The sequence below is a fragment of the Manis javanica genome, chromosome 5 (assembly GCF_040802235.1).
Source record: "Manis javanica isolate MJ-LG chromosome 5, MJ_LKY, whole genome shotgun sequence".
NCBI classification, from domain to species: domain Eukaryota; kingdom Metazoa; phylum Chordata; class Mammalia; order Pholidota; family Manidae; genus Manis; species Manis javanica.
The window spans coordinates 19,532,421-19,557,566 of record NC_133160.1 but is presented as its reverse complement, the minus strand read 5'-3'; the positions used below and the strand labels follow the sequence as shown (position 1 = coordinate 19,557,566).

The 25,146-nt window shown below is 44.4% G+C and overlaps 1 protein-coding gene across 8 annotated transcripts in view; it reads right to left on the bottom strand.

Annotated features, from left to right (window-relative positions):
* Nucleotides 1-213: 213 nt before the first annotated feature.
* TTI1 (TELO2 interacting protein 1) overlaps nt 214-25,146 on the bottom strand; it is a 45,118-nt gene continuing 20,185 nt past the window's right edge. For 6 of the 8 annotated variants that reach the window (XM_017652781.3, XM_017652782.3, XM_017652778.3 and 3 more), the window contains 6 exons: nt 22,678-22,869; nt 19,590-19,738; nt 15,695-15,835; nt 13,477-13,681; nt 13,115-13,202; nt 214-921 (listed from right to left, as the gene is read on the bottom strand). In XM_017652781.3, the coding sequence (XP_017508270.3) occupies nt 738-921; nt 13,115-13,202; nt 13,477-13,681; nt 15,695-15,835; nt 19,590-19,738; nt 22,678-22,869 (959 nt within the window). In that variant the 3' untranslated portion in view covers nt 214-737. Of the gene's footprint in view, nt 922-2,117; nt 2,269-9,796; nt 11,076-13,114; nt 13,203-13,476; nt 13,682-15,694; nt 15,836-19,589; nt 19,739-22,677; nt 22,870-25,146 lie in introns of those variants that run through there. The other 2 variants (XR_012131367.1, XM_037012706.2) reach the window with 2 other exon arrangements.

The following is a 25,146-nucleotide window of genomic DNA, read 5'->3' as shown; positions in this document are numbered from 1 at the left end:
AAGGTATCCAAAAAATAATCATGAGTGTTTGCCGGTGGGGAGGGAAACCAGATGTCTGGCGGACAGGGAGGGAAACTTCTCGCTGTTTCAATGAAATCAAGCTTTGTACAGCTTGGATTTATACCAAGGTTCTGTATTAGTCATTCAAAAACATAAACTCATTTTTTAAAAAAGCACCCAATTTAGATAACAAACTTCCAAGTGAGCTCCTAATACTTTCCATCCAGGGAGTGCCTTTATTTCATTTTCTTCCAAAGAACAGGTTAGGTGCAATGAGTTAGTTTCATCTTATCAAGGAGAGGCAGGTATGTTGGCCTGAGAGGCAGGGCTGTGCTCTGAGGACTCTTGGATGTATGATACTCCCACGTGGTCTGTGGTCTGCAAGTACTCAGAGGACACACACAATGCATAGTACAGGCTCTGCCCTATGCGCCCTTCAGCTCTTCAGGAGGTGTGTGTGGGAGGTGGGGGGTTCAGGTGGCCTGTGAGGCAACTGGGGCCGCAGAGATGGTAAGATAAGGAGCTAAGCCCTTAGAGCTGCCAGACAATGTCACTTGAAAACCAGGTATGAAATATAAATAACAGTCAGCTACTTTGCTTCAATCCAATTTCTATGCAGTTGTGTGATTGATCAATTTATAAATCGATCTAATCCACCTTCAGTCTTCTCTGACACTGCCACCACCTCAGCCCGGGTGGGGTCAGCCCCATACAGAGGCAGGAAAGGGGCGGAGGGGTCACTGCAGCTCCTGAAGCAGGTGGAGCACATTGGCCGCGTATGGGTTCTGCTGCCCCATGGCCCCCTGCAGCAGCACAGGGTGGAGGCTGGGATGGGGAGGCGTGAACTGCACGGGGCAGTAAAGTCCATTCAGGAGAAACCAGGTGGAATCTGGGTCTACCTTCATCAAGTGGAGGAAAACCCTGTGGAGAGACAGAAAGGGGTGTCGGGGGCATGAGGAGGGCTGCTGGTGTCCCATCCACTCGGCTAGTTGAGAAGAAACTGATGATAAAAGATAATCACTTTGATAGCAGAACAAACCCACTTCAGTTGGTAAGACAGGGCCATTAGGATGGTCCCAAAGCCTAACAGAAATAGAGGTAGAGTTTCATATCCATTGACATAGAGAAGACAATTCATCTGAGCAGAATAATACTGATATCCAAGTTCTTGGAAAACAAACAAACAGTTAAGTTCTGGGGTATAAAGCAGGAGTTTCAGAAAGAAGAAAACTGACAGGGCCTACCCTTCACTACAGGCCCACTTGGCTCTCAGGACCAGCCTCAGAGCAGTCTGGGAAGGCCCATGGCTTCTGAGTCTCCAGGTCCTCATCTCTGGCCCTCCAGCTCACTACTGAGCTCTGCGGTTGGCCCCTTTCTGCCAGGAGAGCCATGGATTCTGGGTGGTCTGCACACGCTCACACAGGGATCAGAACCAGTTCTCCTGGGGCAGGACAGGCTGATCCCTGCCCTATGACCTTCTGCATGGGCAGAGAACTGGTGTCCTATGCATGGCACACACAGAGCTGAAGGATCTGGGGCCACTCGATGCCACACATATCCACCAAGGGTGAGGTTCATTATCTTGGAGTGAACTTTGGGGTCACATACCCTGCCTCTTATCCACTCATATCCCATTTCTCAATGATCAGTCACATGCCCAGGGCCACTGCACCGAGCAGTCCCCAAATGTAAGCACACACCTGGCCAACTCAGTGAGTCTGAGCCTGATTTGCAATCCTAGAAAGGATGAGGACAGTTGGGCACCACCCCTGGACGGGCAGCTCCCTCTCAGCCATCCTGCCCATCTCAGCTCATGCATCTCCTGCTCAGAGAGGTCAGCTTTCCCAGACCAGTTTGCCTAGGTAGTTGCCCCTTTTTCTCTTTCAGGACACCCTTGCAAGCACTTATCAACTGCTTGTTTATTGATCATCTCCCTTCTTGACAAAACTAACTCCCAAGGGCAGAGACAGTCTCTGTCTGGTTTTCTGCTATATCCCAGGGACCCAGCATGGCACATAGTAAGCCCCCAAAATACTTGATTGCACAGGTTCTCGTATGTAATAAGCAATTTATTAAGCCACATACTAATGACTTAAGATGACATCTTAAGTATTTACCTTCTATAAAAGTATCTGAAGGAGAGTCCACTGCTCACCATCAAGGAAGGACTAAGGCACATTACTAACAGGATTCATGGCATCGCAGATGTCACTAGCTATGTGGCTGAGGGAGATGAGTCTGCTTGTCTTGGTCTCTGTTTCCTCAATCCTAAAATGGGGGATATATTTCACTCAGGGTTTTGCAGATTTAAATGAGAACTCACAGATCCAGTCCTACATAGCATCTAGCTCATGGATCCCTAGCTACTGACTCACAGCTTTGGTATCTATTTGATGGATCACATTTTATTCTTGATGACCATTCCTAGACTCTCCTGGACTGTTGGGGTACTAAATAGGAACTAAAATGCTTGCTAAATGGGGTTAAATTCTGGTTTTTAATTTCAGTGATTTGAAAAGCCTGTACCCTCAGGGGATTTGGGTCTCACTGTGGTGAAGTCAGGTTTGTTTTCTTCCTTAGGTTTAATAGACATGCTAAGGAGATAAGGGAGGCAGGTGGAAGGGGGGCAACTTGAAAAATTTTCTGGCCTGTTTTGTGCCCAAACAATTTGTTTTTACTTAGGATAATCATTGCTTATAACCTCAGCAGTGGTTGGTACAGAAGCGGTTAGAATATTCTAATTCATCGTTTCCACTTCACTGCAGAAAGGAGATGGGGCGTGCGTAGGAGACAATTTTTGTTTAAAAACAAAAATATCTTTGATAATTAGAGTGGCAAGGGAAATTAAGAAAATGCACCAAAAATGAGAAACACATTTCTATTTACACGTGACACAGTTGACAGTTTTCCCTAGTGCCAAAGACTGTTAGAATGTAAATGGTTTCATTGGATTTTTACCCTTTCAAGAACTGGAACAATTTCTCAAGCTACAGCATGGCTCCCTCTCAGCTTCAAGGAATATTTTGATCTGGACAATACCCAGCAAAGTGGTGCCACGGCCCTGTTGAGTCACAACTCTGCTCTGACTTACATGGCATAAACACATGGCGACGTTCATTTTCTGAGTCCCTTTTAACATGCTAAATGCAGACGTATTCTTTAGCAGGAAGGAAGCCACTCTCTTTGCCCTGTGAGATCTCTAAATAAAATGCTAACTGGGACGCAAAGGAAAACGTGTGCAAAGTTCACCTTCTTTTATTAAGCAAGAGCCAAACTCATGGAAGAATTATTTGGGGTCTCATTTCTTAGCTCTTAAAGAGGTAGACTCCCCAGAATGGCAGGCAGCAATACAAGTTCCTTCTCCCTTCTCTGTGGCTCGGAGCAAATTATTTTGCCTCTGTGAACTTGTTTCCTCTTTCTCCAAAGGAAGATGATCACACCCATCCCGCCCTTCTCACAGGTTTGTTCTGAGGCTCTAAGGAGATGAGGTGCAGGAAAACACTTTGAAGTGTATAATGAAAACACTGTTCCTTCCAGAGTGTGTTTAAGGAATAATTATCACTACCAACCTTAGCAGCACCACACCATGGAAAATTCTGAGACATTCTGAAAAGGGCAAAACATTTGCCTTTGTTTTACTCATAATTTCCTTCACACTGACTTCGTGGGGGTCTCACGTCTTAGCCAATGGGTTTCTAATTGAGTCCATTATTTTCAGGAAGAAACAAATGCAATATTCTTTGTCCTCTGCATGCCTGAGGTGAGGAGCAAATACCATGCCATGCAACCAGGCACTGGCTGGTGTAGCTGTGCTCTTGCTTGGCGAAACACATGTGACCTGCTGAGCTCTAAATACAGACAAATCCTGCACTTGGACGTTTGTTTGCCTTGTGCCCCTGGGAGCTGAACCTGAGACCCAGGGTCTTGTCTGAGTTGCTCAGTGGCCCAGCTTTGCTCCAAACTCTGGTATCAGTTCATCCCAAAGCCAGTTCCTACCCATCCTGAGCTGGGGACAGGGGCTCCCAGGGAGTGAGGAGCCAAAAGCTGAAGACCTCAAAAGCCCTTCTGCATAATCAAAAGCCAAGACAAGGATAGGACTTGCTTTGAAGTGACTGGGGTAAACTCCCTGCAAAATGTTCCTAATACATCTCAAGACATGGCAGAGATGGCTGCTGAACATGCCAAAGGGCCAGCGCCATCTTTTTTCAAACCCAAAGAGACACACTTAAAAATATATACTTGTATGCCATTTAAGTCCTGAACAAAAATTTCTTTCTCCTTCCCCCAGGCCCAAATCAGTGGCTCCAGGGAGCGCAGTTATCAAGAGATTATCTGGTCCCCAGAGTTTTGGGAGGCACTCAGCTGTACCTTGTGCCTCTTGAGTGTCCTGAGGCGAGTGATTATCTCTCAATAACCTGTGGGGCCGTGTAGCTTAAATGATAACTTGACTTAAAAAATTTAGAACTCGCCCGTTAGGCAGTTTCTAAGCAACCTCTGTTTCCATGGCAAAGAAGCCTGGTGTTTATACTGATTTTTCACTTAAAATGCGGTTTTATTGAATTTCGCTTCATGCAGGCAGCCATTTCCCCGCACTTCAGCCCTATCTACAATTGACGGGTATCAGTAAGTACCTAATAAACTCCAGGCACCAAACCGACAGAAGCAGCTCATTCCTTTATGATCAATATCGGGGTGCTCTGAGTGACAAAGCTGGGGATGAGGTGGCCTGGGGACGTAGGAGACTACGTACTCCTAGGATCTGGTCAGCAGGATTTGGCCCGTCTCCCTGTGGTTTACCAAACGTTTCCTAGCACCTGGGACAGCCCAGACACTGTGCTAGGAGAACGGATACAAAGTGGGATGGACAAAGGCTGGGGCCGCAGGGCTCAGGTAGAGATGGCAGCCGAATCACAGAGGCCTAGGACACGATGCGCAGAGGGCTGCACTGGAAGTCACACCTGGGGTGGACTGGGGGAAGAACTCCTGTGAGGGGACATGGCAAAGTTATTTTAGCTTTCCAGCCGTTCCCTCTCTGGCAGAACAGCCTCCACGCTCCTCTTTTCTCTGGCCATCTTTTCTCCCGCGACTCTGTACATGCTGATGCTACAAATGAGGCTCTGTGTTTCCTTTTAAACAAATGGATGCTCAGGGTGCCAACGTGTCCTAGCCAGCAAGCAGTGGGGCAATATTTCTTGGTAAAGAGGGGGGCATCAGATCAGCTCTAAGGCCCCTTCCAGCTCCAACGTCCACAGCAGTTCTCAGGTATGGGAGCTAGATCACAGCCCTGTACCTGCACCCCACAAATGTGTCAAAACCAAAAAGAAACCCCTTTGCGGTAGATGCAAATATTACAGCGTGTCCTCACCATTTTGGTCTAGCCAACATCTGCTCCAAGGGAGCTCTAGAAAACCCCCAGCCAATCAAGGCCCAGTAAAGCTAAATAAACTGTAACTGAAATGCAGCGCTTCCAGCTCTCCTGGGTGACAGGCTATTCTTTCTCTGTCAATTACTTGCTTGAGGGATCTGCTGCTCCTTGTCTCTGGATTTATAAAACGCTCTCACGAGCGGACTGCATAAATGCCAGTGGTAAAGAACTTGTGGCTTTGTGATCTGTTTGTTTGTTTATTTATTTATTTATTTATTTAGGACTTCTAAAGCACTTATTCAGGTATGTCTCCTTAGGAACATGATATAGGCTGTCTCTACATGGGCATGACTAAATGCAATTGGAAAATAAACTCACCTATTGGAAAGCAGGCACATTCACAAAGTTATTTTAGCTTTCCAGCCGTTCCCTCTCTGGCAGAACAGCCTCCACGCTCCTCTTTTCTCTGGCCATCTTTTCTCCCGCGACTCTGTACATGCTGATGCTACAAATGAGGCTCTGTGTTTCCTTTTAAACAAATGGATGCTCAGGGTGCCGACGCGTCCTAGCCAGCAAGCAGTGGGGCGATGTTTCTATCTCGGTAATTTACTCTAATGGGTCTCGGTTCATTGGTTAACCAGTATTTCAAGTCTGTCCTTCCTTGCTATTCAATTTAGCTATCTTCCCCTGCACGGAGGTCGTTTTTTGTTTCTAAATGTTGGAAATGGAGGATTATGACTTGGAGCAACGATTTACTCTCCAAATAAATACTACCAATAACCTTTGCAGCTATACATACTTGTTAGACTTAACTATATTTACCTGTTCAAAACCATTCATCTATCGATCTAACTCCAACACAGACACACAGACCAGTATTAAAAATATAAAATGCAGTGGGGATGGGACTTAAAAGCATAAACACCAGTAGTAGCTTACAATGCTAATCGCACCCCTAAAGTACCACAAGACAAAGTATCATAAATGCAGTGGAATGACTCCATTGCTTTGTGCATATTTAAAAAGATATGGCACTGAGAGAACCAATCTGTTACAGACAATTCAAAAATAAGCCAGAACCTAGAAATGTTTAAATCCCACTGGAGGCAGGATTTAAAAGCAGCCCCTTCCATCTGGCTAGCTCTCCTGCTTCCAGGCCCCCCTGCGGGCCTAGATCCCAGGATGACAGCAGTGCTGCTGGGCGCAGATTTCAGAGTGGCCCTGAGCCAGGCAATAAAGCGGCCTGGATGGCTGCACTCTCAGGCCACAGGCAGTGTTTCCTGCTCCAACCTGGAAAATTCCTACCCTTGAAGACAACATCATCTTCACAGCAGCCCACCTATTTTGAACCCCTCCTCCGGAACTGTTTTTCCTGTAACCCATGCTTTGGTGCTAAGCCAGCAGCTTCCACTGACAGATGCCCTAAGAAACAGTTCTAGGAAATACACTTCTGTATTTACTGTAAGGACCTTAGCCACATAGCAGTAACCCAGTGTTCTTCTCAGATGACCCATGGAGAAATTTTTTTAGGGTTTGGTACCAAGGAAAGCTGGGCTTATTTCTTAAGAGCTTTTTTTCTTATTCCACTAATGACTGAAAATTGTACAACAGATGCAGTTTCCTCCTTGCTCGCCTGTTAGGAAGCCCAGAGCCACGTTTAACAGCTCATGTCTAGCAAGGGGACAGAGCTCTTAGTCTGTATTTTACATGTGAATGTCAACCCTGGCTTCACCTGGTTTTTCCTCTATTTTCCCCTTTAAAAATATTTCTTCACTTCCTACCTTTTTGCTGCACACATTTAATTTATATGATGCCCTAGGTCTTTTTTGGAATAAGGAGAATGTTTAAATGATAACTACTTCTTACTGACTTTTCACTCTGTGCTGCTATTTTGTGCTTAAAATAATATACATGACTTTACTGAATCCTTGTAATAATTTTATTAAGTGGAGAATAACAAATATGTTTATTCTAATCCTGTAGATGAAGAAACTGAGGCTTTGAAAAGTAAATTAATTTGCCTAGGGTCACACCACTACTGAGCAGCACCGTGAGGCCGATTCTTACTTGGTATTCATCTTCGAAATCTTTCAACTTACAACAGAGTACCTGGCTCATACTGAGACCCTAAAAAAATCTTTTAAATAATTATACATAAAAAAGACAATCGAGGCCATTTCCCTGGCTACTTTACTCGGTACTGATACCATCATATATACTCACTGCTGTAGGTGTTCGGGACAGACCACAGACCCTTCAAAGTAACGAAATGGCTACCCTGTGGTCTGCCAAGGCTTTTGATATGGGAAATTCACTTTGTGCAGGTGGTCCAGCTTCCAGGAGCATTAAGAGCAGCCTGCTTCCTGACCCAGCACAGTACGTACACGTGCAGGCACATCCCACACTCGCCTTTTCCACTGGGTGGCAAAATGGTTGACCCTGGCAGATTATCAATTACATGACAATATCAAGGAAGCTGGGAAAGGACTGGCAGCATCTGAATTAAGTAGCACAGAGGTCCCTGCCTTCAGATCTGAAACGCAGCAACCCACTTTGTTTATAATCTGCATGGCAGATGTCGCTTATCTTTGACACCAGGAAATCATGGCTGTACATGCACAGTGAGCAGCTTCAGATCAGAGTGTATTTTTAGAACAATGAGCCTGGAAAAGAAAAGCACGAATGCCTGTCAAAAGATGGGTAATAGGAAAGCTAACTACTTGGGTCTGAGTTTGTCAACTATTAATCAAATGTCAAAAGGAGTGCCCTTATTTCCATGCTGGGTATAATCCAAGGGCGAAACAGCTTTCCAGCCCCAGCTCAAACTGCCCATACCATTTAAGGGGACGAACTACTAATTTCAAGCTCAGCTGAACTAACGGATCAGCTCTGTGGCTCCTGATCTGTTCAAATATAATAGGCCCACATGTGGGTAAAGAGAGGCGATGGCCTCTGACAGGGATGAAATGAATGTGCCTGTGCTAGTCTGTGTTCATCCAAGGTTTGAAGGCACTGGCTGGTTCTTTGATGGGCAGAGATCCTACTGCTGGGAAGAAAGTGGGGAAGTCAGTCGGTAAATGAACTTTCAAACCTGGTCCTGACTTTTCATGCAAAGGGAGGTAGGGGGTGGTGGCACAATTAACATGAAACAGATCATTCTTAGGTGAAAACTTTCGTTCAGACTTCAGTAAAGACGAAGCAGGCTTACACCGATACCATGCCCAAGTGTATACGTGTATGTGTTTGATAAATTTATATATATATACCACATAAGTGTGTATACACACATAAATATACCTCCAGAATGGAGCACTGTGAGGGCAGAGGCCTCCTCTCTCCTGGTATCCTCTATTTACAGTGCCTAGAACAGTGCCGGGTATCTCCTCGGCTCATCGGTAGAATGAATGAATGCTGAGTGTGCTCCCTCACATATTAATGCAATTCATCTGCACAGTGACTCTGGGAGGAAGATGTTACAGACGAAGGAAATGAGGTACAAAGAAACTAAGTCATTTGCTCAAGGTCACAGAGCCAGTGAGATTTGAACCCTGGTTTGGCCACCTCCCAAACTGGTGCCCTTTGCCCTCATATACAGTGGCTTCACAGAGGAAGCTGGGAGGGCACGTACCCCAACCCCCAAGGACTGTACAACCAGAAGGTGCACAAGCCAGTTGCTACCTGCTGGCACCCTGCATTCCCACCTGGGCTCTGGGCTTGGTAGGTGGGGGTAGGACTAGGGGTAGAGATCAAGGGGCCTAAAAGTTCTGTCCCTTCATTGCGAGATTTGTTGGGCATGGACTTCATCTTTTTAAAAATAGGTATCTCCTGGTTTGTTCCTTTTGGTCCCAGGGTAGAGGACTAATTGGATGATATAACACCATCCTGCAAAAGACAGGGAGTCTCAGAGATAGGCCCAGGGAATGTGGTTTCAATGGAGTTGAGCTGAACCAGGCTGATAGCATGTATTGACTTGTAGGAAAAACACAGAAATTTGGGATATGTGCTCTCATCTCAAATTCATTTCATGTATGGGAAGGAAAAGCTCCACGGCCAGAAAGGCACAGAACTGTGGAGGCCCACTGCATGCTGGGCAATATCTTGGAGGCTTCCAGGGCCACTTAGGAATTTAAATCAGTTGAGTTTGCCTCTGCCATGGCTGAGATGAGAGAGTGGCTGATGCGACCTGTTATTTTGTAATCCAATGTGTACCCTCAGGAACACTGCCTTATTTATAGCTTATGGTATGCTGATCCCTCCTCCCACACCCCAAATACGATTTTCTCATTTGTTACCCATTGAAGTTATTTAATTAGATGGATTTGGGAGCTGGTATTTTTCTTGCCATAGCCAGTTAACAGTGACACCTAGTGGTAACACACAGCAAGGTCAGACCCTCCCCCTCCCCCCTCCCCCAAGTTGCAAGATTTATGCCCCTCCTTACAAGGCACATTCGCTAGATAAAAGCATTAAACCAGAATGGCATTTCTGTTTTTAGCATTTACAACCTCAGTTATATCAACGACCCCCTGATCAATTTCCATTTCTAGAGTTTATAGCCTGGATGTAAAAGCCTGCCACAAAGGCTCTATTTAATATGACAAATTAAAAAAGCAAACACAGGCTTGGTCATTCTTTGAAGCCAGGAAAAGCAAACAGGAGGAAGGAAAAACCCAACCATAATGCATACATAAAGGAACTTCCATGGAGCTGCCGAACGTGTCTCCATTCCAACACAAGTGAAGCTGTGCCTTGGGGGTCCCACCCCCCACCTGCCAGACCCACAGACTCATGAAGGGGAGTGGAATGGGTTGCCCTAAGATGTGCCACTTTGGTATGTGGACTGTTTGGGGCTGAAGACACTCAAGACCCAGCAGGTGTTAAGACAAACTTTTACTTCTCCTTTAAGTACCTAAAGGAAGTTAGACAGGGGGCCTGGACCAGAAAGAGCTATTACCAGAGACAATGTTTCATCTGACACCTACCCGTCTGGCAGGGCAAACATGTGCTCTTCTTACTTCCTGTGAATTCCACTTCCCCTTTTGAAGCCCCAGGTCCCCTATCCCATTCCTTAACTCAGGGTGACCAATAAGCCTCCATTGTCCTACTTGCCTTTGGGTCTCATATTTTTATGGGACTCCCTTATGTACAAAATAAAAAATTTGTTTGACTCCTATTAATCTGTGTTATTTCAATTTAATTATTAGACCAGCCCCAGAACCCAGAAGGGTAGAAGGAAAATTTTTCCACCCCTACACATGGCCGCTCACCCACCTCCTTTCGGAGCAGCCACCGGCCCTTACTGGGTTCCTCACCAGCCCTGGAAGGCAGAGGGGCCACTCGGAAAGCAAGCTGGTCATCTGTCCAGTGTCAGAAGCACACCACCTCTGAGAAGCTGAGGTGCCTCCGGACGACTCTGGCTTTTATCGGTTCTTCTGCGCACTGAGCTCAGACTTTCATTTTGTGACCCTCAGGCTATCAGGCTTTCCCTTGGCCTTGGCAACAAACATGACAGCCTTCTCCTCTCCCATGCATGGCTGGGGCTGTCCCTGCCTGCTGTATGGGGAACACTGAGGGGCAGAAGTGGAAACGGGGACAGCAAGGATGCTTCTGCAGTTGTTCGGGCCAGACAAGGATGGCCTGGCAGCTTGGAGGTGATGAGAAGACAGGCTGAAGAGAAATTCTGCGTTAGGTAGACAGACAGGCTTCACTTCTGAATGGGTGTGGGGTGTGAAGGAAAGAGGAGAATTACGGTCAAACAGCTGGATGGATGGCGTGGCCATTTGCTGAGCAAGAGATTCCGTCTCATTCTGGGGACCTCATTCATCAGTCCCTATAGGTATGAGTGTTTCAATGCTAATCAACGCACCCACCTCACTCTCCTTTCAGACACCAGACTTCCCATTGTCTCGGGAAACATCAGAGAGCTTATTAATTTCTGAATCAAGATGCCAAATCAGCGCTTCATCAAGGACAACACTGATTTTCCCCCTGACTTCAAAATAAGTTTGCAGATGATGTGTTTGTGAAGCAATCAACCTTGCACTTCCTCTCCTCCCAGCCCGTCAGGAGCGAGGTCATCTGACTCAACCCTGACTGGAATGCAGCAGAGCAAACAAAGGAGCCAGGCCTTCAAGTGGTCTGGCTGCACTCTCCTCCCCAGGCATCCTGAACAGCAGCTTGCCATTCAGCAAGGTCGAGTCTGGGATTAATTGCTTTTAGCGGCAAAAAAGTAAGTTAGAAACGAAAAGATAATGAATTGTGAATATTAGCTTATATGATGGGCCTAAACTTGAAGGACAGGTATGGGGTGAGTGTAGGAAAAGTAGAATGGGGCAGGGAATGTGAAAATCAGATCTTTGTAACTCTTGGCTGTACCAGGCACACAAAAGAATTTACTTCAAGAGGAATTCATTATGTTCTTGAGCTGTACTTTAAATCACAATACAATTAGCTTCAGGGACACTGCCCAGGGGAGGACTCTTTTTACCCGAAGTTGGTTCTTTAAGCAATAAGAATGTCTGGGAATAGGAAGCTGGTTGGTATGTGCCCCTGTGCTCGGGAAACCATGAGTGATTCTAGACCTAGGGGATATGAGAGGGACAGAAAGAAAAAACGGAACTGGGGAAATCAAGAGCAAAAAAATTGCAAAGGGTAATAAATCAATTCAAGAAGATATTTCTGTCATTCCCAGAGGGTGCAAGGTGTTTAGGGGAGCAACTCAGTTTTCCTCATTTCAGTCATAGCTGCCTTTCAGTTCTGCAGGGAAGGAGATAACTCCTACCCCACCAAGAAAGGTCAGGGACACGGTTCCAGAAGCCTAAGAAGTGGCAGGGACTGTTTCTTTGCTGCAAGGATATGAAGCTGCAGAGCCCACAGCAGCACAGTGCTGGGTCAGACAAGCTGGCTTTTGCTCCAGCAGCAGATGTCTGGGGATGGCAGTTCTGCTCTGCCCCTCTTTCACCAGCTCTCTCCACAGGATGCTCCCAGCTGGAACTGCATTTGGGGTCTCAAGTCTGGGGAACGCTAATGTGCTCAGTTTTAGCTTTTGAGAAAAACCTTTTAGGACTCAAGGAAGCAGATGTAGCTTCTTCCAGTAGAGGTGGCACAGCTATTCTCAAATCAACAAAACTCCTGGAAATTAGAATCACATAATTTCAAAGTTGGAAAAGGCCCTTTAAGCCATTAGTCCAGTGGTTCTTAAATGTTTCTTGGTTCACAGACTCCGATCATAGTCGGACAAGTGGTGTGGACTCTGTCTAGAGAAAGGCGCGTATGTATATGCCTGCTTGCACACACCTAATTTTGCATGCACTTTGCGAGGTTTCATGACACTTGATACCATTAAGATGCTCTGTGGAGTCAAGGGATGCCAGATAGGTAACCTGATGCTTTTGCTTTGCAGAAGAGGGAGCTGCGGTTTGGAGCAGTGTCAGGGCTGCCTACTAGAGAAGGGCCTAGAAGTAGACTGCCCTCTAACCAGGACAGCGTTCTGTCCCCTTCAGCACAATGCCTTTCTGCTTTCTGCCCCTTTGGAATTGTTGCTGACATTGCAGCAGAAGAAAAGGTTACTTGCAAAGAGAAATGCATCTAGCAAAAATACCACCTCGAGAGTTGGCACAGTTAAAGAAATCATCTTAACCTAGCAAAAAGAGAGAAAAGAGCAGAGATGCCTCAACTCTGCTTGCCATTAGCAAATCATCTATAATTTAGAAGAAACGTAAAGAGATGCGGGTGATCAAGCAAACGTACCTTCTGGCAGCCTCTTGTAATTTCACGGGCTGTTTGGCGCTGAGGTAAATCAAGCAGGCATCAGCCACTTTATTCAGGTCACCCTCACCTGCAGAGAGGAAAAACCAAACAAGCACTGGCCCCCAGACTTCACTTGGGATGAGCAGTAACCAACTGCTGTCTAGTGAAACTGAACAGGCAGGTAAGATGCCCTGGGCTCTACATTTCATCCCGCAAGTCAAAAACACAAGATAAATGGATAAATGAGGCCAAATAAGACCGAAGGATGTGCATTTGGAGGGAGAAGAGGTGAGCACTGAGGGCAGGGGTGGGGTGAGGCTGAATGCAGGGTGTACCTCCAGATGAGATGGGCTGCTACCTACCCAGGTCCAGTCTCTCACAGAGGGGGCCCAGTCCCTGCAAAACGGCCAGCTGCAACTTGAAGGCCAGCGTGTGGGAATAAACTGGTCCAGCCCTGGCACTGACGGGGGCCTGCGTGGCTAAGGATCCAGTCAGCTTTGGCAGGACATCTTTGCAGAACCGGTTCCTTAGAAAATCACCACACTTGCCTCCAAGGGTACGCAAAACCTGCAGGAAACAACCCCCAGTCTGGTGACTGAACAAGGCAGCGAGGGAGCTAAGTAATGGTTGGTAATTCAATTTCATCTAAGTCTCTACTAGGAAAAAAAATAGAATTGCTGCTGTTAATTCCTTGCCCATGGTTTGTGATTCTGACAGTTATGAATTTGGAGGTCTCTGCTCCCGAGGCATGGCTGTTTCTATCCATAAATACAGATTACATGGAGAATAATTCAAAGGAATCCTGGGTTGGATGAATAATATGATTAATACCTTGGTTTTCCTCCCTTTTTTTGTAAAAAAGAGCTTAAAGCGGTTCACATAGATCTCTCAAATCTTCCTAACATCCCTTGAGAAAAGACTTGTTCCTTTTACCTCTAGCTAGCTGAACAAACACAAAGAGTGAGGCCCGGCTGCTGTCACGTGCAGGCACCAGGAGGGCAGGGGCTGGCTGAGGTCCCCGGACTGAGTTGGGGCCCAGTCCCCAGTGACAAGAGCCATGGCAGGCGGAATTCCCTCTGTCCCACCACACAATCTCCTATGCACATTGTCCTCAGTCCATCTTTCACACTGGCGGGTTCTTTGCATGTCTCGTTTTAAACTTTCTCTAGCAGAACATATTGAAACGTTTTGCCCCACTGCACAAGACTGAGTATACAGGATAATAGAAATTTCTTTAAGAATTGGTAAGCAAGGCATAACCAGCACAGAGAGTGTTTGCCGACTTTGCAGAGAATAAGGCACTTATTTCTGGTCCCTCAGCTGGACTGCACAAGGCCTTACAGACGTCAGGAGTCATCAGCATGTCTGGGAGTAGAAAAGCAGCCTCAGTTACAGTGCATGCATCTTTGTATTTTTTCACTCCACTTCATTGTATTTTTATATTTTTTCACTTTTCTATGCTGTTATTTCAGATGATCTATTAATTTTCATCAAGGAAAGCAGCAATCTGAATAAGATATAGCAAGACCTCCCCTCCTTCTTCCCCTTCCCCAGCCTCCACCCTCTCCCACCCCAACACATATGTGTGTGTGTCATTTTGTGTATTTTGCTTTGGAAAAAGTATTAACGATTTTATATGTTTTAAATGTAAGCTTGTATTTTGGTCTAGTATATGTTGAAAAATCTTACAGAAAATTGAAATACTTTTGCCAAGTATACGAGCTGGTTTCTTAAGTCCCTACACATCTTTTTCTTTTGCCTCATCTTGCTCACCTATTCCTAATCTATGGGAGCTTGCCCTGGTAAATGTATCTCTGTAGGCTGCCTTAAGTGCTTTTTAGAACAAGGAAGGATATAAATAAAGAAGCTAAAATGTGTGTGCTAATATAAGACAAACTAAGTCAGGAAGAATAATACCTTACATATAGATATATATATATAGAGAGAGAGCTTTTAACTTTTCAAAGCATTTCGCCAAATAGTTCCATTTTATCCTTGACAACACAATGAGAAAGGTCAGACAGGCGTTCCTAAGCCCAACTTGAAAATGGGTGCTCATGGGCTTTGCCCAAGGTCACTGGGCTAGACAGAAGATGCCCACTGCTAGAACCCAGGCCTCTTCACTTAACCCTTGTATAGTACAAAGAGCATGGGCACGAACTCTCAGATTTGGGTTCTATCCCTTATTAGCTGCGTGATCTCTTGAGAAAAGTCCCTAACTTCTTTGAGCTTATATCCTCCATCAAAAATATGGATAATACCATCTACCTTGCAAGGTTGTTGTAAGGAAAGGAGCTCACATATGGGGAAGTGCCAAGCACAATGCCTGGTACATAGTGGGTGCTCAACAAATACTGGTGACCCCTCTTGTCTACTAGTTCATCCTGCTTCAAATTCAGAAGCAGACTGACATGTATTTCCTTCTTTTTGTTTTGTTTTTCTTACCTTTTTATACTTTCTTCAAGGTATATTCCATTGTAATCAGATAAAAAGAGAACCAATCCCAAAAGACACCAGTGAGCTCGGTACTTACTACCCTCCATCTCCACACCTGACCAAGGTGGGACATCAGAACAGTACCTTGAAGGCTCTGAGCACTGCCAGGGGGTCATCATTTGTGAGTCGGTGCACGAGCGAGGGCCAAGCCCGATGAGCCAAAGGAAGGAGCTGGTCCCTGTGGGACTGCAGAACCACCACACACAAGTCCAGCACGTCCAGGACCTAAAGAGAAGAGGACATGATTTCAGCAGATAGTAAAGGCTTGAAACCAGATACCTAGAATCAAGTCACCATTTCAGAAGAAAATTTAGAAGCTCATTAATTAGATAAATATTTACTGAGTGCTGACTACATGCTAGTTCTGGCTATGTACTGGGGGGACACCAAGGGACAAAATACATGTTTCCTTGCTTTCATGGGGCTTATGGTCAGCTGGGAAAGACCTTTATTAGACAACACTCGAATAAAGGGACACTTACCAATTGTGACAGGTACTAGAAAAGAGAGGAAAGGGTGAAATGCAAAGATCCTAAAGGGAGGGATCTAAGCCATAGAGACTGTTGGGAGGACTTCTCTGAGGAAATAAATCGTAAAACTTCTAAAAGGATGAGTAGGAGTTAGTTATGTAAAGAGCGAGAGTGTTCCCCAAACTGGAAACAGTAATAAGAAAGACCAGACACGGGAGAGCCTGCCAGGCTCAGGAAATGAAAGCAGGATGGTGTGGAGTGGGGCAGGGTAAGATGGGGCGGGACTGTGAAGGTGTCATGTTAAGAATTTTTAATTTTTTGCTAAATGCAGTGGGGACCCATCAAAATATATATATATTTTTTGTAGGTAATTATTTTTTATTGAAGGGTAGTTGACACACCGTATTACATTAGTTTCAGGTGTACAACACAGTGATTCAACATTTATATACATGATAATTCTAGGTACCAGCTATCACCATACCAAGTTGTTACAATATTTTGACTATATTCTTTATGCTATACATTACATCCCAGTTACTTATTTATTTTACAATTGGAAGTGTGTACTTTTTTTTTTTTTGTGAGGGCATCTCTTCTATTTATTGATCAAATGGTTGTTAACAACAATAAAATTCTGTATAGGGGAGTCAGTGCTCAATGCACAATCATTAATCCACCCCAAGTCTAATTTTCGTCAGTCTCCAAACTTCTGAAGTATAGCGAACAAGTTCTTGCATGGAGAACAAATTCTTACATAGTGAATAAGTTACATGGTGAACAGTACAAGGGTATTCATCACAGAAATTTTCGGTTTTGATCATGCATTATGAACTATAAACAATCAGTCCAAATATGAATATTTGTTTGATTTTTATACTTGATTTATATGTGGATATATTTCTCTCTTTATTATTATTTTTAATAAAATGCTGAAGTGGTAGGTAGATGCAAGATAAAGGTAGAAAACATAGTTTAGTGTTGTAAGAGAGCAAATGTAGATGATCAGGTGTGTGCCTGTAGACTATGTGCTAATCCGAGCTAGACAAGGGCAATAAAACATACACGGCCCATCAAAATATTTTAAGCAAGGAGGTGACATGATCCAATTCATGTTTTAAAAAGGTCACCCTGGCTGCAGAGTGGGGAAGGGACTTGAAACAGGGGAAAGAAGCAAGGAGGCCCCTCAGAGAGCCACAGCACCTGTCCACTCGAGAGGAAGAAAGTGATGTGGCCGCATCTTGGTGGCAGAGGCAAGAAGTGACAAGGTCTGAGATGGGTTTGGGAGGTGAAGTGGCTTATGCTGCTGAAGGACCCAATACAGGGGAGATCAAGAGAGGTGGGAGCTGCATGGGTTCATGCCTACCGGCTGAACAGACGCAGGTGCTGCTCCATGGGACAGCACAGGGAGGAGAGTTCAGCTGAGGGGCTGTGCGAGGGCAAGCGCTATTTCTCCTAAGCGGAGAGGTCACAGGCAGTTGAAATACAGCCCAATCTCAGAAGAAAGGTTTGGGGTAGCCTAGATGTGAATTGGATTCTAACTTCCCTGAGAACGTTTCCTGATTTCTCATGTCTCAAAGCTCACTGAAAACAGACGGCCTTCTTCAGTGTCACAGGCAGTGGCCATGACGGCCAGTGCAGGCTTCCCGCCCACATGGACAGGCTGGCCTCCACAGAGCAGGTATGGGCACACACCTCAGTGAGAAAGACAGTGATTCTGCCAACGTTACGTGATAAACTCTTAGGATGGCTACTGTGTGCTGGTCACAGGGAGACTGGGACAGAAACAAGGAACAAAAGAGGCCCTGCCCTTGAGGGGTTAATGGTTAGGCAGGGGAATAAGAGGAACCTCAGCATGCAGTGGACAGCAGAGCAGTATTGTGGAAGTCACTCACTGGCTTTGAATTTGAATTCTGTCACTAACTGGGCAAGTCTGTCACTTCACTGATTCAAAGATGCACATTTCCTCCCTCTGCCTGGAATGTTGGTGTCCCTGCCTTTGCCCCTTGGCGTGGCTGGCTCCTTCTCAGCCTTTAAGTCTCAGCTTAAATGTTATCACCTCAGAGAGGCCTCCTGTGATGACCTGGCCTAAATCAGAATTTAAGTTCTGTCTCATTCAACAGGGTTTGGTGCAGTTCCTAACAAATGTTTGCTCCATGGGTGAACTACTATTATAGAGTAATTATTAGCTTCTCAGGATTTCCTCAGTGTGTGTGTGTGTGTGTGTGTGTACTACCTCTTTTCCTACAAGAGACAGAAAGTTCCATGTGTGTGTGTGTGTGTGTGTGTGTGTGTGTGTACTACCTCTTTTCCTACAAGAGACAGAAAGTTCCATGCAGACAGTGATCATATTTGCTTCATTTCCTTCTATACACCCTCTGCCTTACTTGTGGCAGTCCTCACTAAGCATTTAGTGAATGAATGAATAATTTTTCCATATTTATAATCAACAACCCAGAAGGTAGGCACTATCATCTCCATTTTACAGATGAAGAAGCTGAGGCTTAAAAAGGTGAATTAACTAACTCACTATCACAGGGCCAGAGTCAGGATGTGAACTCAGGTGTGTAGGCCTGACTGCAACATTGACGCTCTCAGTAATTATGGTATGGATACAGCTGCTACAAAGATTCCATAAAAGGGAAGACACTTTGCTATTTTGTCAACCAGATACCCTCAAGTAAAGCCTTGCATGTAGCAGTCACTCAGAGTGCTTGCTGAATGGAATAGATGACTGCTAAGAGGGATCCTGGGAAAACTAAACAAATTCCACAAAATGCAGGCCCTGAGACTTGAAATAATCTGTGGGTCAGTTGCCTAGCCCAGCACCCATGAGCAGGGCAATGTGCTCTCATAAGTAACTGTAATCCATGGAGGCAGCTGCTTTGCTCCCTTGTGCCCAGGAGTGGTGAGCACTGGGCCACGCTGTGTTGTCCTCCTTTGGGTGTAAGCTCTCCCACTGTTCTGGAAGCCCTGTCCCCCTGCCCACCCTGCGCCCCTCCTGGTATTGGAGTCACTGCTGTACACATAAGTGCTTGCTGATGGGCTGCAGCTTGGGAAACTGCCAGCAAACCAGGCTGTTCGATTAAGAAGTGCTGGTGATTTTCCAGGGAAGAGAATGGAAACAGAAACTGAGATAAGGGCTAGCATCGGGCTTGGAAGAATGACCACTTTCAAGTATTAAAACCTGCATCCTGCATTAAATCAGCTCAGAAAAAGATACCCTTTCCAAAGCATATGACTTTCTTTCTCCTAGAGATTCGATAAATCTTCAAAACTTTGTGTTTTTTAATTCCACAAAGGGGACTCAGCTGCCGTTTGGCATCTGAGCTGATACAGAAAGATGGAGACTGTCATTCCACAAATGAATTCCTCTAGATGCTTCCTCATGAACACCACATGGACCAGGAGATAAGGACAGCTACTTGCTTGTCTGTGTGGTCACTGCCAGCCAGGCCAAACTTTAGTCTTGCCACTCTGTGAATGCAGGGAAAGGGCTGCACACTGACCTTCAAGCGGATTCTCAGATTGTTATCTGACAACAAGTGGATGCAGCGCTCCATCACGTCCGTGGCTATCTGGATCTGCACTGGCAGCGGGGGCTCCACACTGGGACTGGTGTCATTCTCGTCCATTTTAGGAGGGTCTGACAGCTCCTCTGGAAAAAGAATGTAACTGGGGACAGTGTTTTATGAGACATGTTCTACTTCACCTTAATCTCCCAGTCTCTGGCTCAGGAACAGGACTTATGAGGGAAAACATTTTGGAACTGATCCTAAGGAAACCATGTGAAATTTGGGTCAAGCTGAGTCAAGATATTCATCACCGCATTAACTGTAACAGCTACAAAATGGGAGGTTGGGGGAGAACCCTCCATGTCCACTCAGGGGGAATGGTTATATATAAACCAGGGTACATCCATACAATGGCATGTTAGGAGGGCCCTAAAGTTTGTATTTATTAAGGGGCTTTAATGACAAGGGAGGCTGTTTATGAAATAGCAGCGTATTAAAAAGAGAAAGGCAGGATACAAAATTGCATACACAGTGTGAGTACAACTACGTGTATTTTTGCATGGGAGGAAATGTAAAGTATTGAGAGAGAGAGGGTGATGAAATAATACAGGATTTTAAATCTTTTTTCCTATACATTTGGTCTTTTGTAAATTTTAATTTATGAGTATTTAAAATAAACACATAAAAGGGCAAGGTTCTAATGTGAAGCCCTGATGCCAGGCAGTTCCCTGGCTGGCCTTTGTTCTGCCTTTACTCTCTGCTCATCCTTTGACTAAATGGAGCACATGTCTATCTCCTCCACCAGCCTGTAAGATCTTCTGATGGCCAAGATCATGCCTTACTTATCTGTGTACACAGGAAATACCAGGGCAGCTTAGTGTAATACATAGGGTGGGGTTTGGTCAGAGGAGGTCAGTTCAAGTCTTGCCTCCACATCATATTAGCAATTTCTGTCATTCTACATTACCTCATCTGAAAAAAAAAAAAAGGTATGAATCATGTATACCTCATTTGCTTGTTGAGAGCATTCAATGAGATGCCTGCCACTACAATTATCATTCTTTCACTGCCTAGAGTGCTGTGTTGCATGAGGTGGGAGTAAATTTGTAAATTAAAACAACAAAACACCTTGAGAGTTGCATGAAACCCAGGCCAAAATCCCTACCCTGAAAAATTGTCCTGGATCTATTTTCAGTCTTCTGACTTACCCCCATGCCCACATTACTTGCTGGGCCCATTGCCACTGAGATGAGCACTGCCTGCCTTAACTTTCCCCGTTTCAGGTCCCTATGCTGGAAAAGGAGAACCTTACAACAGAGGCCACACCTATCCCTAACAGATGCTGAAAAGATAAATGAAAATGCACCTGTAGACTGCTTGGGTTTCTTGGAGAAAGGGATCTTCAGATATGCCAGGTGCCACCCATGTCAAACCAACACCCAGCCAAACATTCTTTATAATGCCACATGTATGGTGTGTACTTGATGAATGATAATTATAAGAATGAGAAGGCTGTGCTTTTCTTCCTAGAGGAGAATTTGTTGTTTGAAATACACCTACTGCAGAAAGTTATTTGAGGGATGTGAATTTTTCTGTTATTGGGAGAAAGATTTGATTCATTCAGTCTGTTCCTGGAGAACGTCAACCAGAACCAGAAGGTCCTAATCTTGAAAGAATGGATTCATTGACAATGCTAGAATGTCAAAAGAGAATGGCAAATCCGGGTTATAAGGGATCAAGGTGCCTCCCCTTCCTCAGGGTTTCCAGGTTTGGGAGTGGGCGCTGTTCGGGAAAAGCACTGGGTTGGATCAGGAAACAAAACTGAGAAGAAAAAGCCTGATAGATTTCTGATCAGAAAACTGTCCTTGGGGAGAGCAATGACCAGTTCTGCATAAATCATTACTCAGGCCCTGTGACGCTTCCCTGCTGTTTGGAAGGACTTTGTTGTAGTTAGTTGCATTGAGCTATGTTATCCTGTTATCCTGGAAGTATTGGCTTTAGTTTAGCACAGTCTCTGAGTAGAGGCCACCAAAAAAAAAAGAAAAAAGAAATTGCTTGATTCCAACCTAACAAACTAATTTGGGACTCGGTTCGATTTAGGATAGTTCTGAGACCACCAAGCTCATTATGACTTCACATTTTATATTTGCAGAGGAGTTTCTAACAATTTATTAATCCTTCCATAACCTGAAGCTCCAGATCGAGCCTGTGAATAAAACAGGCCAGAGCTTAACTAGTTTGAGCTCCCTTCTCCTTTACCATATAAACTGGTTAAGAAAAACACAGAAATCTCCTTCTACCAACGAATAAATAGACAAAGAATATGAATAGATGATGGGCATAAGAAAAAAATGGTTAGGAAAGAAGCATATAGAAAGATGCTCAACTGTACCAATAATCAAAGAAATGCAAAGTGAAATAACAAGAACCAACTTTCATATATTAATTTAGCAAGAAGTAAAACTGATAATAGCCAACGTTGGCATGGTTGTGGTACAACCAGTTTTAATCCTGAACTGCTGAAGAGAAGGTGTAAATCGATACAACCTTCCTGGAAGGCAATTTGGCAAGCATAATATAATGTTCATATCCTTGACCCAGAAATCCCACTTCTGGGATTTGTAAAAAAATATGCAAAAGGAGGAAAAGGTCACGTGCACAGAATCATCCACTGAAGCATGTTTATTAGAGTCAAAAGCTAGAAGCAACTAAATTTCCCACAGGGGAATGAATACTTAGTAGCAGCTATTAAAACATGAATTATAAAAACTCTATAGCAACAGTAAGAGTTCCTTACACTATATAACTAAATTCAAAAAAGGGTATAATGCATTTAAACTGTGGCTGCAACCATGTAAAAGTAAGTCTGCAACAAAAAAGAATGCAAAAAAATCACCATCATGTTAGCATGGTGAGCTTATGAGTGACTTTTCTTATGTCCAAACTTTCTGTAACAATATTTCATTGTTTTCACAATGATCTTTAAAATCGTATTTTAAGATTAATGAAAAAGCTTATTTCATTGTAATCACAATAAGCTTTAAAAAGAAAAAACTGGCTAACAAAAATAGGTAATAGTTACCTTCTTCATTATCTGAGACATTTCCACATGCCACATCCTTTTCCTTTAGGTAGTTCAGCAAAAACTGTTCAATGTCTTCCGCTGTGGCAGTATGCTCAAAACTTGCTGGTCTTTCACTCAAATGACTTCCCTCCTCCTCTACACTTCGCTCTTGGAGTTGCCCAGGATTACCTGTGTCTGGGAACCACTGGACTGTAAAAAAAAAAAGTGTTCTGATGATCACCTTGGTCACTGACAATAGGCAATAGCATTATAAGTAGAATAAGCTCTTTGCCATGGCCTGCATAGTCCCCGTATGACCCAGTCCCTTTGTTTCTCCAACCTCATCTTTGAACCACTCCCAGTTGCCCATTAACTGGCCATCTTCCAGTTCCTCCAATGTGCCAGGTATCTTCCTGCACAGACCTTTGCATATGCTGTTCTCACTGTCTGGGATACTATCCGCCCCCTAACTATGTCACATCTGGCTAACTCCAACTTACTTGTCTCAATACAAATATAACTTGCCCAGTAAAGCCATCCCTTGCCTTGCCAATCTCACCTAGGTCCCTTATATTCTGTCTTCTATAGCACCATGTTCTTTCCTTTCATATCAACTCATTGTTTACTGGCAATTTGTAATTATATTTGTTGTGTGCATAGTGTTTAGTGTCTGAATCTCCCATGACACTCTATTCTCCATTGATCACCATTGGAAATCCAATATATGCCCAGCATGAGTGGGTGCTCAAAATATATGCTGAATGACTAAATATGCTAGACTGGAGAACATGTAAAAGCGACAGAATTCTGAGTCCAGGATGCACTACTCATTAGCAGAAGACAGGCTCTACAGAGCACTGAGCACGGACAACCCCACGTATGTGTTTCTGATATAACATGTTTCAGAAGTCTGGCATTTTCTCTTCAGAGCTTTTCCTTCTTCGGTTATGCTCTATTACTTCTGACGTGTCACCACAGAATAAGCCTTAAACGTCACAACTCAGTGAAGCACTGGTTTTCACACTGAGCCTTCAGGAGTCCTAGGGCGCTGCAGAAATGTCTTGGGTGGGCACCAGGAGACAGCAGGCTAAGGAGAATGGGGCAGGGTGTCTATCCCATCTCTAACCCAACAGCTCTAATGTCAATTATTTTTGTATTTTGGGGGTCTCCCAGGGCTTCATTTCAAAAAAGGCTCTTAATGCTTAAAGAATGAAACAAAAAGAAGAAAACTCCATGATCTGAATTTTCACCCTCCTTTTGCAGACATCCGGGAAAAAGCTTCCAATAACCGTTAGCACCTGCTAATCTCCTTTCTGTCAAGGAGCATCTGCACAGAGCCAGAGTAGCAGTGGATGGAGACACAGGGCCCAGGCCAGTGGGAACAGCAGAGAGCAAATGCTGGAGATGAGCGCCCTCACTCCAGTATCTGGAGGCTCCAATCTGTAGGGATCAATTATGTCATTACCTCAATGCCCCGGACATAAACCAGGCCCTTGTGTACTCTAGGGGACTGCAGTCCCAATGAGTCAAAACCAGCATTTTTAATTATTAAGAGCCCTTTTAAGGACCAGCACTTACACTGCTAAAAATAGACATACTGCAAAGATTATTTCTAGATTTAAGGCTAGTGCCAGACATTGAAACCTTTGCTCACAAATAGATTTTAAATAAATAAAAAGAAGCTCAACCTCACTCTTAATGTGAACTAAACTATAATAAGGTGCTATTTTTCTCCTGTTGAAGTAGTGAAGATCAAGAAGCTTGGTAATATATAGTGTCAATGAGGGCATGGCAAAACGAGCACTCTCTTACACTGCTGATGGGAGTATCAAATTGCTCTCCAAGAAGCAATTTGTGGTCTCAGAGAACCTCCAAAAGGTCTTAAAAGATTGGTGTAACCTTCTTGGAGAGCAATTTGATACTTCCTATCAAAAATTTAAATGTACTATCCTCCAAAGCAGTACTTCTCTTAGGAATTTACCTTAGTGATACACTTAGATATGTTCAAAATGACCTACAAAGATATTCATTGCAGCATTTTTTTATGGTGGCAAAAGACTGGAAGAACCAAAATGTGCACTAAGAAAGGACTTGCTTAGGTAAACTGCCTAGGTTTAGGTGGCTAACTAACTATAGCAGAATACTATACAGCCATCAAAACAATATGGCAGCCCTCCATGGATGATGTGGCAAAGCCTCTAAGTTCTGAGGTGTATAGCATAGACACTTTCATATTTTCAAAGCTACCCTATTTTATTGTTGTTGTTATGAATAATCAGCCAAAAATCAGGGAATTGGTGCTAAGCAGTAACCAAACTGATGGTTCTTGCCTTCATGGTAGTACCTAGCACTTTTTAGTCAATGCACATGACACACTTTGTTTATGGTAACTCAGTTTCCTAAAACATGCACTGGGTTCTTTTAAGACCTTTTGGAGGTTCTCTGAGGACCATACTTCAACTCCTGTCTTAAGAGTGGTCATCAGAT